The sequence below is a fragment of the Trichechus manatus genome, unplaced genomic scaffold (assembly GCF_000243295.1).
Source record: "Trichechus manatus latirostris isolate Lorelei unplaced genomic scaffold, TriManLat1.0 scaffold00110, whole genome shotgun sequence".
NCBI lineage: Eukaryota > Metazoa > Chordata > Mammalia > Sirenia > Trichechidae > Trichechus > Trichechus manatus.
In genome coordinates this window covers 6,528,826-6,544,726 of record NW_004444046.1, presented here as the reverse complement: position 1 = coordinate 6,544,726, position 15,901 = coordinate 6,528,826, and the positions used below count along the sequence as shown (strand labels likewise).

The 15,901-nt window shown below is 38.1% G+C and overlaps 1 protein-coding gene across 8 annotated transcripts in view; it reads left to right on the top strand.

Annotated features, from left to right (window-relative positions):
• PLD1 (phospholipase D1) overlaps window positions 1-15,901 on the top strand; it is a 281,147-nt gene that overhangs the window by 134,864 nt on the left and 130,382 nt on the right. For all 8 annotated transcript variants that reach the window (XM_023737926.1, XM_023737927.1, XM_023737928.1 and 5 more), the window contains 3 exons: window positions 3,249-3,401; window positions 6,428-6,577; window positions 7,769-7,852. In XM_023737926.1, coding sequence (XP_023593694.1) covers window positions 3,249-3,401; window positions 6,428-6,577; window positions 7,769-7,852 — 387 coding nt within the window. The remainder of the gene's footprint in view (window positions 1-3,248; window positions 3,402-6,427; window positions 6,578-7,768; window positions 7,853-15,901) is intronic.

The window sequence follows — 15,901 nt, the reverse complement described above, 5'->3', positions numbered from 1 at the left end:
CATGATATTTTCAATCACCTCCTTCATATGTATGCAAAAGCTGGACAACAAATAAGGAAGACTGAAGGAAAATTGATGCCTTTGAATTATGGTTTTGGTGAAGAATATTGAATATACCATGGACTGCCAGAAAACCGAACGTATCTATCTTAGAAGAAATACAGCCAGAATGCTCCTTAGAAGGGAGGATGGCGAGACTTCATTTCATGTACTTGGACATGTTATCAAGAAGGACCAGTTCCTGGAGAAGGACATCATGCTTGATACAGTAAAGGGTCAGCAAAAAAGAGGAAGACCCTCAAGGAGATGGACTGACACAGTGGCTGCAACAATGGGCTCAAATATGGCAAGAATTGTAAAGATGGCGCAAGACTCGGCAGTGTTTCATTCTGTTGTACATAGGGTGGCTATGAGTCTGAACCTACTCGATATTGCCTAACAACAACAACAATCATAGATTTATCATAGATTTCTTTTAAATAGTGAGTTCCCATGGTACATTTACAATATTACTTATGTTCATGTGTTCAGACCTTAACTATTCTATAAGGTGGAATCACCTAGACTACTTCACTTTGTATGATTTGTGATAGCATGCCCATTGTACTTTATTTCTTTATCTATTGATTCAGTTGATCACTAGACAATTGCAGGTAGATATCAATACATGATGTTATATGTAGCAAGATACAGTTACCTTTTGTATTTACTTCAAATCTATCCTGTCTTTTCTCTCTTGCTCTTCCCACTATCAATGTCATGACTGTCATCTGCATTCTTACTACACCGTTAGTGGTCACAGCATGTGCATTACCTATGAGCTTCTCAGGAATGCAGAATCAGAGGCCCTGTCCCAGACCTACTTAGCAGAGTCTGCATTTTACAGGATCCCCAGGTAATGCCTGTACACATTAAAGTGTGAGAAGAGCTGTTCAATATCACTGCAGTAGCATGCTAACCTGCTGCACTGTGTCCGTTTGTCCTTTATACCCTTCTTTCTAAAACATAGCTCTAATGATAACAATTCTCCTACTTTCTTGCCCAGTTATGAGAATTCACTTACTTATTAGCACTTTGATGTTTTTGTTAGACACAGATTACCAGGCCTTTCCAGTGATTTAATGGGTCTGAGGTGGGGCCAGGAATCTGTTATTTTTAATATGCTTCACAAGAGATTCTGATGATCAGATAACACGCATCCATGACATTACATGAGCCACCTTAGCATGGCCTTCAGCTGCACCTAGTGTGGGCTTTGCCCTTCTTCTCCTCCCCCTTCTCTTGCTACTCTGAGACCCTGACTACACCAAACTGTTCTCACAGCAGATAGCACAGTGACACACAACCTTAAACATCCCACATATTCATCACAAAACCTGGAAGAAAGCCCCTGATGTTGGCAGGTAGTGCTCATGGGATTTACAACTGCAGCCCCAGCTGCCGGATGAACGAAATGGGTTGGTGTTTGCTAACAAAACTATCATGAAAGAGACAAATAAGGCTATCAGTGAGTAAAGTCAGTGAGTAAATTGCACACCTCAGTGCCTTTGCTAACTCTTCCCTCCATGGGGAATGTCCCCCCAGGCTTTACTTGTTGGAATTCTTCCTGGCATCCCTCAGATACCATTTCTTCTGTAGAATGGCACTGGCTCCTTCTCCTAGCTGAACTAAGGACTCCCTCTTCATTTACCCATCACTTTTTGCTTTTTTCTTCTAGTATCTATCCCATTCTGTCTAGATTTATAATTATTTGTGCCCTATGCATCTTTTTTTTTAAATTATGGTGCATATATGTGTAACAAACTGTTTGCAACATTTCAACATTTTTCATATGTACAATTCAGTGATATTAGTTACGTTTATCATGTTGTCCAACCACTACCATTAACCGTTTCCAATTTTTCCCATCACCCTCTTCGCCATATGTCTTCCCCCACTGGCCTAGTAAGCTCCCTCCAGAACAGATGTCCATGTCTGATATCTCTGTGCTATTTCCACTTCTCCCCTTATGTTTATAATTTTCTGTTATGAAGCTCTTATATACTCATTGAATTGAATGGAAGTGCTTTTAAGAATTCATGTCCTGTTGAGCATCATTTATTAAAGATCATTAAAACCACAAATAATTTGAAACGAGTAACAGAATATGTAGGATATTAGACATGTAGTGAATTTTTTAAAGGGGATTTTACTCACTGATAGCCTTATTTGCCTCTTTCATGATAGTTTTTGTCAGCAAACACCAACCCATTCCATTCATCCAACAGCTGGGGCTCCAGTTGTACATCCCATGAGTACTACCTGCCAATATTAGGGGCTTTCTTCCAGGTTTTATCATTAATGTTTGGGATGGTTCAAGTAGGGTGTCAAGTTGGCTGGGCCATGATTCTCAGTGGTTTGGCAGTTATGTAATGATGTAGTTTGACAGATATGTAATGGTGTAGTTTGGCAGTTAGGTAATGATATAGTCATCCTCCATGATATGATCTGATGCAATCAGCCAATCAGTTTTAAGGAGAGTTTCCTTGGGGGTGTGGCCTGCATCCAATGTATATATGGACGTTCTGGCAAAGCTCGCTTGCTTGCTCCGGCTCCTGCATCCAGCTCATCATCATCTGACCTCCAATTCTTGGGACTTAAGCCAGCTAGCTGCCATATTGCCTGCTGATCTTGAGATTTATCAGCCTTTGCAGCCTGTTAGCCAGCAGCCTGCTGTCTCACCTGCTGATCCTGGGATTCGTCAACCTCCACAGCCTATGAGCCAGCAGCCTGCCATCTTACCTGCTGATCTTGGATTTGTCAGCCTCCACAGCCTGTGAACCAGCAGTCTGCTGTCTGACCTCCCATCTTGGGTTCATTAGCCCAGGCAGCTAAATGAATTGGGAGAAGACTCCAGCTTGATGCCTGACCCACAGACTTGAGACTTGCCAGACTCCTTGAGATAACTCTCTCTGTATATATACATGCTTTGCTTGTTTTGCTTCTCTAGAGAACCCAGCCTAAGACAGTGTTTAAAGAGATAATGAATTCTTTCAAGTTCTTTGGTGCTAACACTTCTTAGAAAAACAAAAGAGGAAGGGTTTTTTTGTTTGTTTCCCTTTTCACAGTAATTTTTAAAACCAAACCTCCCATGTTAAAAATTATGTCTACAGTCTGCTAGAATGTTTACTTAAGAATTGTCATAATAATTTGTTCTTTTTGTTTCAGCAATTCAATACAACTTAAACATACATATTACTCTCTTACAGGTGGTTAATAGTGAAAGATTCTTTTTTACTGTATATGAAACCAGACAATGGTGCTATTGCCTTCGTCCTGCTGGTTGATAAAGAATTCAAAATTAAGGTGGGGAAGAAGGAGACAGAGACTAAATATGGACTCCGAATTGATAATCTCTCAAGGTAGAAATTTCAAATGTTTTTTAAAGATTTCTACTAAAATCTCTTAAAAGCATTAACATTTTCTTTCAACTTTAGGTGATGTAGGTAAAATAATTTAGATGTCACAAATTGTTATTTAGAACTCCTCCTCAATTGAAAGTAATGAAAATAATTTTTCCTTCTGTATATTTTTAAGGACAGGCTATCCTATGTGAAACAGAAACCAGAAAAAAAAAATTATTCCATGTGTAGATATATGCCCATTTTAACAAAATTTACCATTCAATGATACCAATTCACCAAACAGATAAATTAAGGGATGATAGTTCCCATTTAAAAAAAAAAAATAAGATAAAATTTTAACTTTATAAATTGATATCCTTTAATTAAACAAGTGATTTTATTTATAAAACTTCTGTTTATACAGTAAGTTTAAGAAAGATACTTTGAAAGGATTCTCAAGTGTACATTTAGTATAAATTTTATTAGTGTGTGTGTATATTTATAGACATGGTTTCTTTCTGGGAGACTGTAGTTATACCATGTGTGTCTCTCTGTCTCCACATATACATTGCTCTCTATGTCATTCAGCCTCATGTATATGAACACACACACACACACACACACACATGCATACATATACATATATTTATATATATATATATATATATATTTTTCTACCCACACGCACATATATATGTGTTTAATGGAAGAGTATATATATATATATATACACTGTATTTTTACACAAATAACACGCCTTCTACATTTTTTTTGCCAACTGCACCCTCCTCCCATGAGGTATTTTCATAAGTGCAGCTATGCCAGTCCTTACTATATATACATGTTTGCATGTGTGTGTGTGTATCAGAAGATGATGAAATTCCTGATCCTCTCTGACAATGGAAGGTTCAGGATTAGTCACTGGAAATGCAATGACTCAGCCATTAAACTTTCCTCCTGCTGCTGCGGTCCTGTTTTCCGGAGGGTGACAGAAGTCAGGCCATAATTCTCATTGGTCCCTATAACAGTTACTTTATTGGCCACTTTATTCCATTTCCTACCCTCATTCCCTGTGCAGCACTGCCAGATGAATCCATCCAAAGCCACATCTCCTCAGCTTCCTCCCTGGTATGAGCTCTTCCCACCATCTAGCAAATAACCCTCAATTCCTCCATTTATAATAGAAGGCCCTTTATCTCTCTGACTTTATTTGCAACCCCTCCCTAGCAGCCTCTCAGGTTCTGTGGAGGCAGTTCTTTTACCATCCCTTCTTACACATTTCTTCTTTCCTCTTTAACTTTGCTCTTCCTGTCTTCATGTTTGGAATAGTTTTTATTTTTCTTATATCTGATCCACATCCTGTGACAAGACCTCTCCTTATCACTTCTCTCTTCCACAAAATCTTTGATAACTGGTTGTCAGAGGCATTTCAACTCATTTGGAGTAGTACTTGCTTCATCAGGCTGGCTCAAGCCCAGGCACCCCCACACCCTCTGGCCCCTGCTGCCAGAAATTCCTGTCTCCCTCCACCCCTGACTGAGGATGCTTCACTCCTCTCAGCTCCACCATGTCTCTACCTCCCTATCTCCACATCCCAGCAGCAGCAGGCACTGATGTTTCAGTGGCTTTTCAGACAAGAGCCGGACATCAATCTTTGATTTATTGAGGTGAGCAATTTGGGCACCCCTAATCTGCTAACTGAAAGTTGGCAGTTCAAACCCACCCAGCAGCTCCGTGGGAGAAAAGACTTGGCAGTCTGCTCCCATAGAGATTACAGCCTGAAAAACCCTATGGAGCAGTTCTACTCTGTCACATAGGGTCACTATGAGTCAGAATCTACTCAACAGCACCCAACAATAACAACAATCTCTATAAATAAATATTCTAGGGTCTGTGAACATAGCCCTTCCCTGCTTCTCATCAGGATCATTGCATTCCCCCCAAAAGCAATCTCTCCCTCCTCACTCACAGTCTTCTGTTTATATTGGAGTAGGGGTGGATTTCTGCCTAAATGGCAGATAGACGGCTGACTCCAACACCTTGTTTTTCTCTGAACTTCAAATATGGTAACATATTTTCACCTCTTGGCGTTAGTTACTGATTGTGACACTTTGCATCTACTAACTTTCTGTAATCTCCTTCTCTGAATTTTCTCAACACTTATAAATCTGTAACTGTTTAGGATAGTTTAGTCATGAGTGACAGAAAAATCCAATGCAAACTGACCTACACCTGAAACAGAATTAATCAATTGCACCGGCTTCAAAGATGGCTGATTCTGAGGCTCAGACTATATCATTGAGGCTCATTTTCCCTGTGCTTCTCAGCTCTGCCTTCCTCTGTGGATCTGCTCCGTCCTCAGGATAGTCCCTTCATGGTAGCAAGATGGCTGGCTCCCACCACTCACATCAAATTCGGTGTAAAGGAGAGAGACACTTCCTGTCATTTCTGAGCTAGTCATTGGATTGTCTCACTCATTGGGTGGAACTGGATCACATACTCAGTCCTGAACCAGTCTCTGGTATTAGGGGAATGGAATATGCCATTTTGCTTGGCTTTGGTGGGTCAGAATAGGGAAGGAGTGCTCTCCTAAAGAACAATTAGGATGGTGTTTCCAGAAGGCAAGGGAATGAACACCAGGAAGCAGAAAGGGAAATGTCCTCTATAGGAGCCATCAACTCTCTACCCAACTCTTAGAAGTAGGACCTTGCTTTACACCTCTTTTGTTATCTTCCTTACAGCCTAGCTCAGCTCTATGTCTACAATAAGTACCTAATGCATGTTTGCATGGGTGAACAAGCGGATGAGTGAATAAGCAATCTGAAATTTAATTTTTGATATATATTGAATATATTTAGAAAGATACCAAAAAAAAATTAAAAGCCTACTTTTTTGATATCAAGTAAGATGCTATTGGCCTAAATTTTTCAATTTATGTTTGCTGCAAAAACAAAACAAAACATGGCAAGTTTAATCTGTAAATCTGTTTTAAGAAATAGAGTACAGGGTGACCATTCTTTTCCACATTTTTCTTTTCTTTGAAGGACACTTATTTTAAAATGCAACAGCTATAGACAGGCTCGATGGTGGGGAGGGGCTATGGAAGAGTTCATCCGGAAGCACGGCAGCGACTTTCTCAAAGATCATCGATTTGGGTCATATGCTGCTATCCAAGAGAACACTCTAGCTAAATGGTAAGATCCTTTTGCTCTGAGACTGCCAAGGTAGTCATAACATCTAATATTTCAGTTTTAGTCTGATATTATAGTCATAACATCTAATATATCTAAATTCACCTGGAGTCGATTTTCAAAGTTGCGAAAACATTCTCAACAGGGGCCTCTCCTTTTGAGGCAGTTATAGAACTACCCAATTTTTGAATCGTTTTCCAATTTTTGTTTTTCTGATTTTTCATAGTGAGCTTTAGATAGCTAGCTTTAGATTTTGAAGTCTTATTTTTAAAGCTGCCAGTGGCTTTCTAACCTCACACTTGTTCTTGCAAGTGGAAAGTTTGTTTAAATTATTAGCGATAATTTAGGAAAGTGAACTTAATTGCTAGATATTTCTTTTAAATAAAATCAGGTTTAGCATGTTTTTCTATCCCTGAATTCGAGGCTAGGCTGCTTTAATTAAGTCTAAAAAGAACAATGGTGTATGAGTTCAACCAAAAAAAAAGCCAAACCTATTGCCATTGAGTCAATTCTGACTCACAGTGACCCTATAGGACTAGTAGAACTGCCCCATAGGGTTTCCAAGGCTGTAATCTTTGACCTGTGGTTGTCGAGTCAATTCCAACTCATAGCGACCTATAGGAGCCCTGGTAGCACAGTGGTTAAGAGCTCAGCTGCTAACCAAAGGCAGTTCAAAACTACCAGCCGCTCCTTGGAAACCCTGTGGAGCAGTTCTGCTTTGTCCTGTTGGGTCACTATGAGTCGGAATTGACTCAACAGCAACGGGTTTGATTTTGTTTTCTTTTAATCTTTACAGAAGCAGATTGCCACATCTTTCTCCTTCAGAGTGGCTGGTAAATTCATTCCACCGATCTCTCGGTTAGCAGCCGAGCACTTAAACACCACACCACCAGGGATTCTTGTGAGTTCAACAGGATAGGAGAATTCATCTGGCCTCTCAATGATGATGAGGTTCAATTTGTGCTCTAAGGAAAGAAGAAGCAGGTTCCTTACTTTTGTCTACTTAACTGTCCTTCTTAGGTAGCAGACGGAAGGAGATATTTTCAATCCTTGTTTGCCAATCACGTGAAGTAAACTGATGGTTATATACAGACCCTAGGCTGTGGGGACTTCCATGTTTTGCTTTGCCATGGGATATGTTTATTTTCTTTCCTTTTTTTTTTTTTTGTTTTTTTTGTAAACCTTATCTTTCAGGTATGTTAACGCCAAAGGATATTTTGAAGATGTGGCAAATGCAATGGAAGAGGCTAAAGAAGAGATTTTTATCACAGATTGGTGGTTAGTATTTGTCCATGGGGATTTTGTCTGGATATCTCTACGTTTAGACATTTACAACAGTGTACTGCTGTCCAGAATTGTGCGTTATGAAAACCGGCTGTACCCACAGATGGTTTGGGCGAAGTCTCAACCAATCAACTGTAATAGCCTCCAGTCAAAGCCTTTTTCGAAAGAGTTGGCATCCAAATATATTCTTAAAATATTCAGCTTGAACGGTTTTGTTTTTGTCTTTCCGTTTGGAAGGAGACACCCAAATATTCATTTTAGTAAAGATTATGCTGCAAGGCAAATGTAGCTGTAGAAAGTTATGGAAAATAATCTCCTTTGGACACCTTTCCTCATTTCAGTGTGTCTGTTACCAGGTCCAGGGAACATATTTCGTCTGAACTGTGTGTGTTTGGTGTTGAAATAGTTTCGTTTGCCTACTACTGTTAAAATGTCCTCTGGCATGACTAGGCCTGGTCAGTTATTCTGACAATATACCAGGTTTCAACTTTCTGATCTTTTTGAAGTTCGTGAGAGTTATGATGCTTATTAAGGTCACTGGAAGTCTGCATCTAAAACTCATTTAGCTCTTGGGGAATTTTACTCCTGGGATTGGTGTAGGCTTTGTAGTCTGACTTCAGTTCAATTGCTCGTCTGCCGGAACATTTAAGATCCACCACAGACGCCCGAATTGGAAAATGGAAATGAAAATGTCTAAAATATGTTTTCCTTCTAAGAATTCAGTTGCCTAAAATGCCCCTTATTTTCTCTATCCATTTTTTTTCCAAATGATACTTTATATGAGAACTGTGAAAATATCGTCATAACTTATTTTCTTCTAATTCTAGATTTTGAGGGGAGAGAAGAGTAATAGGAATGTGGACCCCTTTTCTTCTACTGTTTTGCTTCAGTGATATGGAAATACCTAATTCTAGGACAATTTAATATTTCTCAACTTTGGCATTATTGACATTTGGATTGGATGATTCTTTGTTGCGGGGTGCTGTCCTTTGCATTGTGGAATGTTTAGCAGCATCCCGGACCTCTACCCATTAGGTTTTGGTAGCAACCTCCTGGTTGTGACAACCAGAAATGTCTCTAGACTTGCCAATCCCAGTTGTAACAACCAGAAATGTCTCCAGATGTTGACAAATGTCCTTTGGGGGCAATATCTCCCCTGGTTGAGACTCACTGATCTAAAGCCAAGAGATAAGATATGTGACTGACAGTCTATGAACCTGTTTATTGTTATGTTTGTGGAGGAGCTTACCCTACCTTTAAAATTCTGCCAAATATGTCTTTTCAGTCAGTTTCATTCTTAGAAGCTTTTTCCTCTGTTAAATATTTTGTAAACACTTATGAGAATAAATCCAAGCCCAATGTAGTACTATGTTCTTTTTTAAAAATATTTCTGGCAAAGATATGAGAGAGATTGAAAATAGGTTTCCACTGAGTGCATATTTTTATGCTTTGTGCAAGAAAATAATGTCTCTTTTGAAGGTTCTAAACACTAAAACACAGACTTTCCTTTAAACATCTAAAGAGATGGAACCTGAATGTTTTCTCTTCTACTGTCAGCAGGGGAATGAATCAGGGTGTATTTCTTTTTCATGACTGCATTAGGATAACATCTTATTACAACATACCCTTTGAAATACGGCCTTTGCTGTCACTTTCCTCATAACATGTGAAGAAATTCCTTATCATGCACAGTATATTGCAAAAGGGAACATTCAGAAATGTAACAAAACCATGATGTATTTGGATCTGAGAGAGTGAAAAAGCATAGTTAGGGTTGCACTTGTCCTTAAGAAGCTTCTAATTTAATTCAAAAGACATCATATACTTATATGAAAACTGTAGTAATATGCTTCTAAAATAATTAGCATGCAAGCAAGGGCACATACTGTGAAATGAGAAACAAAAGTGAGCCCTAGGGACCTAGAAGTACTTAGTTTTGTTTGTTCATTAATTCATTTATCCATCCATCCATTCACGTGTTAATTTTTTTGCTTATTCATTCAAGAGCTATTAGTTCTACTCTGTCTTATAGGGTCACTATGAGTCAGAATCAACTTGATGGCAGTGGGTACCGGGCTGTCAGGTACTTAGCTAGGCTATGTGAGTATAAAGATGAATGAGAAACAGCCCCTACTCTCAAACAATATAGAGTTAGAAAATTAGACATAAAACAAAGGTTTGGGGAAAACTCAGTGGGGAGGACCAACACAGAAGGCACAGAGGAAAGGCAAGGACAGCCTGCAGCCATGGTAGAAGCTTCACAGAAGAGAGTGCCAGGATGGCTCCGGGATAATGGAGTGGACTCTAATGAAAAGAAGGAATGGGTGTTCTAGGCAGATGGGTAGCCAGGACCAAGGCATAGGGGTGTGAAACAGCACAGCGTTTTTGGAGGAGAGCGGAGATTGTATGTGGCTTGAGCATAGGGTCCATTAGGAATGTGGATAGAGATGATACCAAAAGATAGATTAGGCCAAGTTGTGAAGGGCATTGGGTGAGCTGCTAAGGACTCGACTTAATCCTGTGAGCAATGAACAGTGGGAACCGCTGAAGATTTTTTAAGCATGGGAGTTTTAATCAAATTTGTTTTCTGAAAGGTGCCATTCTGGTAACAGTGTATAAGACAAATTGAAGAGGGGTTACAGAGACCCCTAGTAAGCTTCACAGTGGTCCCAGAGAGAAATGGTGAGGGTTTCCACTCAGACCATCTTAGGAGCCCTTGCCCAACTATTACTAACTTTGGGTAAGTCACATTAACTTTTCTATGGGGTAGTTTCTAGGGCATAGTAGAAGTAACTAATAACAGCTACTATTTACTGAAGTCTTACTAGATGCCAGGCACTGTGTTATAAATGAGAAAAGTAAGACGCAGGTTAGGGAACCGCCCAAGCTCAGAGTCAGTACCTTCCAGTGCTGGTTTGATCCAGGTGTGTCTGCTCTAGAGCCCACATATCACACAGCGGCCTCTCAGACAGTCAGGTGCACTGCATGATGTCTAAGATCCCTTTTAACTGAGATTCTTTTAAGTGAAAATTGAAATTTTTGAAGGTGCTGGATAAAGTAGTAATCAGATTTGGGTAGATTTACTCAGGAGAGATTTCCTGAAGAGGTGAATTCTGAGGTAGGCTGTCAAGTCGAAGAGATGGTGATTAGCCCATTAAATAACCCAAAACCAAACCCACTGCCATCGAGTAGACTCTGACTCATAGCGACCCTATAGGACACAGTAGAACCGCCCCATAGAGTTTCCAAGGAGCACCTGGTGGATTTGAACATGCCAACCTTTTGGTTAGCAGCCGTAGCACCCAGGCTACCTGGAAATTAAGGTGAAGACTAAATCCTAGCTAAATGTTGAAGGCATGAAAAGAAGTAGATTCTAAACAAGGTGAGTGAGCATTCTTTCTTGTTTATCTGGATCAATCAGCAAGCAGAGTGCTTGTTCTGGGTCTTTTTTGTGCGTGGTGCTGTTTCATGTCACCCATGAGCTAACTATCCAGTGTTCATTGGAGGTCAGTCCTAAAATGAGCTAAGGCAATGAGATATGGCTGCCAGCTCCATTGCAAATTTTTGTGCAGCTTGGGCAGATGCAGAGTGTAGCTTAGCTCAGCTTTTCTCTCTCTCTCTCTTTTAAATAATATTTTATTGTGTTTTTGGTGAAAGTTTACATAACAAGTTAGGTTCCCATTTGACAGTTTCCACGCACAATTGTTCAGTAACAGTTACATTTTCCACAGTGTGTCAACATTCTCTTTAACTGCGTTCTGGTTGTTCCATTTCCAGTACTCTAGTTTCCCTGCCCCCTTATCTTCTCATCTTTGCTTTAAAGTAAATGTTGACTTTTTGGTCTCATACAGATGGTTTTTTAGTTGAGCACTGATCTTACAAGTAATATCTTTTATTTTATGTGCCACTGTGCTATTTCACTAAAAGGAGATCTCGGGAAAGTTTCAGTTCAAGATTTAAAGAGTATCTCAGGGTGATAGTCTCAGGGAGTCCTCTGGTCTCAACTCGTCCAGTTAGTATGGATATTTTTAAGAATTTGTATTTTGTTCTACATTTTTCTCCCATTCTATCCTGTATAATCTATTGTGACCCTGGTCAGAACAGTCAGTGGTGGTAGGTGGGCACCATCTAGTTCTTCTGGTCTCAGGGTAGATAAGGTCATGGTTCGTGTAGGCTATCAGCCTTGTGGACTTGTTTCTTCTCCAGCATTTTGGTTATCTTCTGACTTAGTCCATTGAGTATAATGTTGGCTGTTGGTTGTGCATATATGCCCTTAATTATGTTGAGAAATTTCCCTTCTATTCCTATTTTGCTGAGGATTTTTTATCAGGAAAGGGTGTTGAATTTTATCAAATGCCTTTTCTGCATCCTTTGATATGATCGTATGGTTCTTTTCCTTTGTTTTATATATGTGGTGGATTACACTGGTTGATTCTCTAATGTTGAACCACACTTGTAGTCCTGGTATGAATCCCGTTTGATCATGATGTATGTTTTTTTTATATGTTTTTTAATTCTGTTGGCTAGAATCTTGTTGCAAATTTTTGCATCTATGCTTGTGAGGGATATTTGTCTGTAATTTTCTTTTTTTGTGATGTCTTTGCTTGGTTTAGGCATCACTGTTTTGCAGGTTTCATAGAAAGCATTAGGAAATTTCCTTCCTCTTCTATGTTTTTAAAGAGTTTGAGTAGAATTGGTTTCGTCTCCTCTGAATGTTTGGTAGAATTCCCCACTGTAGCTATCTGGTCCTGGACTTTTTTTTGGCAGTTTTTTGATGACATCTTCAATCTCTTCTTTTGTAATGAGTCTGTTTAGATTTTCTACCTTATGTTAGTTTAGGTAGGTAGTGTGTTTCTAGGAATTTGTCCATTTCATCTAGGTTTTCAAATTTGTTGGAGTACAATTTTTCATAGTAATCTGTTATGATCCTCTGAGTTTCATTTCTTAATTTGGTTATTTGCCTGTTCTCATTTTCTTTTGTTTGTTTGTTTTTGTTTTTTTCTTTTGTCAGTCTAGCCAGTGGTTTGTCTATTTTATTGATCCTTTCAAAAGAACCAACTTCCGGTTTTATTGATTTTTTTCTAGGGTTTTTCCATTTCATTTATTTCTGTCCTATCATTATTATTTCCTTTTTTTTTCTGCTAGTTTTAGGCGTCTTTTACTCTTCCTTTTCTATTTGTTCAAATTGTCAGTTTAAGTTTTTGATTTTGGATCTTTCCTCTTTTTTAATGTAGGCATTTATTGCTATGAATTTCCCTCTGAGTACTGCTTTTACTGTGTCCCAAAGGTTTGATATGTTGTGTTTTCATTCTAAGAATTTTTTAAATTTCACTTTTGGTTTCTTCTTTGACCTGCTGGTTTTTTAAGTAGTGTATTACTTAGTTTCCTTGTATTTTTTTTTTTTTCCTTATTTTTTCTGTTGTTGATTTCTGGCTTCATACTGTTATGATCAGAGAAGATGCTTTGTATGATTTCAATCTTTTTAAATTTATTGACACTTGTGTGTCCTAGCATATGGTCTACTCTGGAATATTATCCATGTGTGCTGGAGAAAAATGTGTATTGTTCTGATGATGAGTGGAGTGTCTGTATATGCCCATTAGGTCAAAGTGGCTTATGGTTTTATTTAAGATCTCAGTATCATTACCCACCCATTCCATCAAGTGAATTCTAACGCATAGAGACCATATAGGACAGGGTTTCCAACTGCCCCACAGGGTTTCCAAGGAGCACCTGGTAGATCCAAATTGGTGACCTTTTGGTTAGCAGCCAAACTCTTAACCACCACACCAGCAGGGTTTCCTCAATGTCCTTAGTGACTTTCTTTTTAGATGTTCTGTCTAGAATTGAAAGTGGTGTGTTGAAGTCCCCAACTATTATTGTGGAGTTGTCTGTTTCTCCTTTCATATTAGTCAGTATTTGTTTTATGTATTTTGGAGCATTGCTGTTAGGTGCATATATATTTATAATTGTTATGTCTTCAAGCTGGATTGACCCTTTTATTATTATGTAATTTCTTATTTATTTCTCATAATAGATTTTGATTTAAAGCCTATTTAACTGTTATGAGTCTCGTTACCCTGCTGTTTTTTGTTTACTGGTTGCATAGAATATTTTTTCCATTCTTTCATTTTCAGTCTGTGTCATTATGTCTAAGGTGTAATTCTTGTAGACAGCAAAAGGGTGGGTCATTTTTTGTTTTTTAATCCATTCTGTCTACCTTTTGCATGAGAAGTTTAGACCATTTACATTTAAGATTATTACCAAAAATGAAGTGTCTACCTCATTCGTTTTGCTACTTGTTTGTTTAGTATTTCATATCTTCTTTGTGTTTTTATTCTCATTTTTCTGTCATTATTTGTGTTTGGCTTCTTTCTTGTTATGAGCATTTTTGATTTCTTCCTTCTTTTCTTCTGTGTATTTTTTCTTGGTGATTTCTTAGTAGTTACTACACGTATTACATTATACAACTTGCAATTAGCACATTTATCATATGAACAACAGATAACATATGACATTAACATATTAAACCTATTCCTAATTTGCTCTTTCTTCTTCCATTTCTGTTGGTGAGTCTCCGTTAACATCATTGTACATCCTATATCCAAAGGTTTACTTTTTACTTATTTCTTACGATCTTGATGTTGTATTGCTTGCAGGATTATTTTAAACTTTTTGTCTTTCATATAAGCAGTTAAAGCTATAAACTTTTCTAAGAGGTACATTTTTTTAGAATTGTATTTTAACATCCCTGAAATCAGAATACATCTTACACTCAATAACATCTTAAATTATAATTATCGGCATTTTTTCTTTCCTAGTGGTGCATAAGTTAATGATGTACCTTACAATTACTGATGTCCTAGATGCAATGAAATGTAGTATTTTTCAATTCTTTTGAACTTTACTTATCTAATAATTGCTTAGATATGCTTGGTGACTTATATCTCTTTCTTTGCCATACAACCATTATTTATACTTATTTTATAGCATGAATCTCTGTCTTTTATCTGTTTATGCATTATCCTCAAGACTGAGGGCCCCTTGAGTGCTTTTTTAATATCCTCTGAAGTTCCTAGCAGAATGTTCTGCATACAGGGTACATAATGCTCCTGTATTAGATAAAATAAAGGACGAGAAAGACTTAATTGTAGTATAGCTTTAAAAGTGGTGTCAGAACTAACACCGTCTGAGCCCATAGTTAATGTATACATTAAAAAATATATATTGCAAGTATATATATGTTTTTAGAGATTTCTCAGTTTTAGTGAACTAGCAGTGCACAGTTTTGCACTTATATACTTAAATATCTTTTTAATTATTCTTAACACTTTTCCTATTAGTAGCTGCATTTTTTGTTTGGGCATAGATTACCTTTGAGTCCATTTCCAACTCTAAATATGCAAATATTTATACTATATCAAGAAGCCCTGGTTAAGCCAGTAGTTAAGCGCCCAGCTGCTAACCGAAAGGCTGACAGTTTGAACCCATCCAGTGGCTCCGCTAGAGAAAAACCTGGTGATCTGTTCCTGTAAAGATTACATCCTAGAAAACCCTGTGAGACAGTTTTACTTTGTCACATACGGTCGCTATGAATCCAAATTGACTCGACAGCACCTAACAGTAACAGCATACTGTACGCACTCCTTTATTTCTCTGTTTACTTATCTATCTTACTCAATATGTGTCTCTTCTAGATACACTTTACCTGTAGGTTTTTATTTTCTTTAACTGACTGAAGTAGAACATAAAAAGTATTTCTTTTAATCTCATTAGCTCCTTAAAATCCTATTGTTTCCACATGTTTAGTGGAGTCTCTGTCATGGCAGTATTCTAGCCTAGAATGTTACAAGGCTTTAAACCCTACACAGTCTACTCGTGCCTCTTCAGATCTAGAACTTCACCTGATAGAGTTTTGTTTTGTTATTTGTTGATTTTTCCTCATTACAGGAAAGTTATATATAACACATGCAGATTAACTCAGACACTGACTTTAGAACTCAACCCAAGGGGAAGAAGTGATGCTCTGTACTCTCAGCTGCC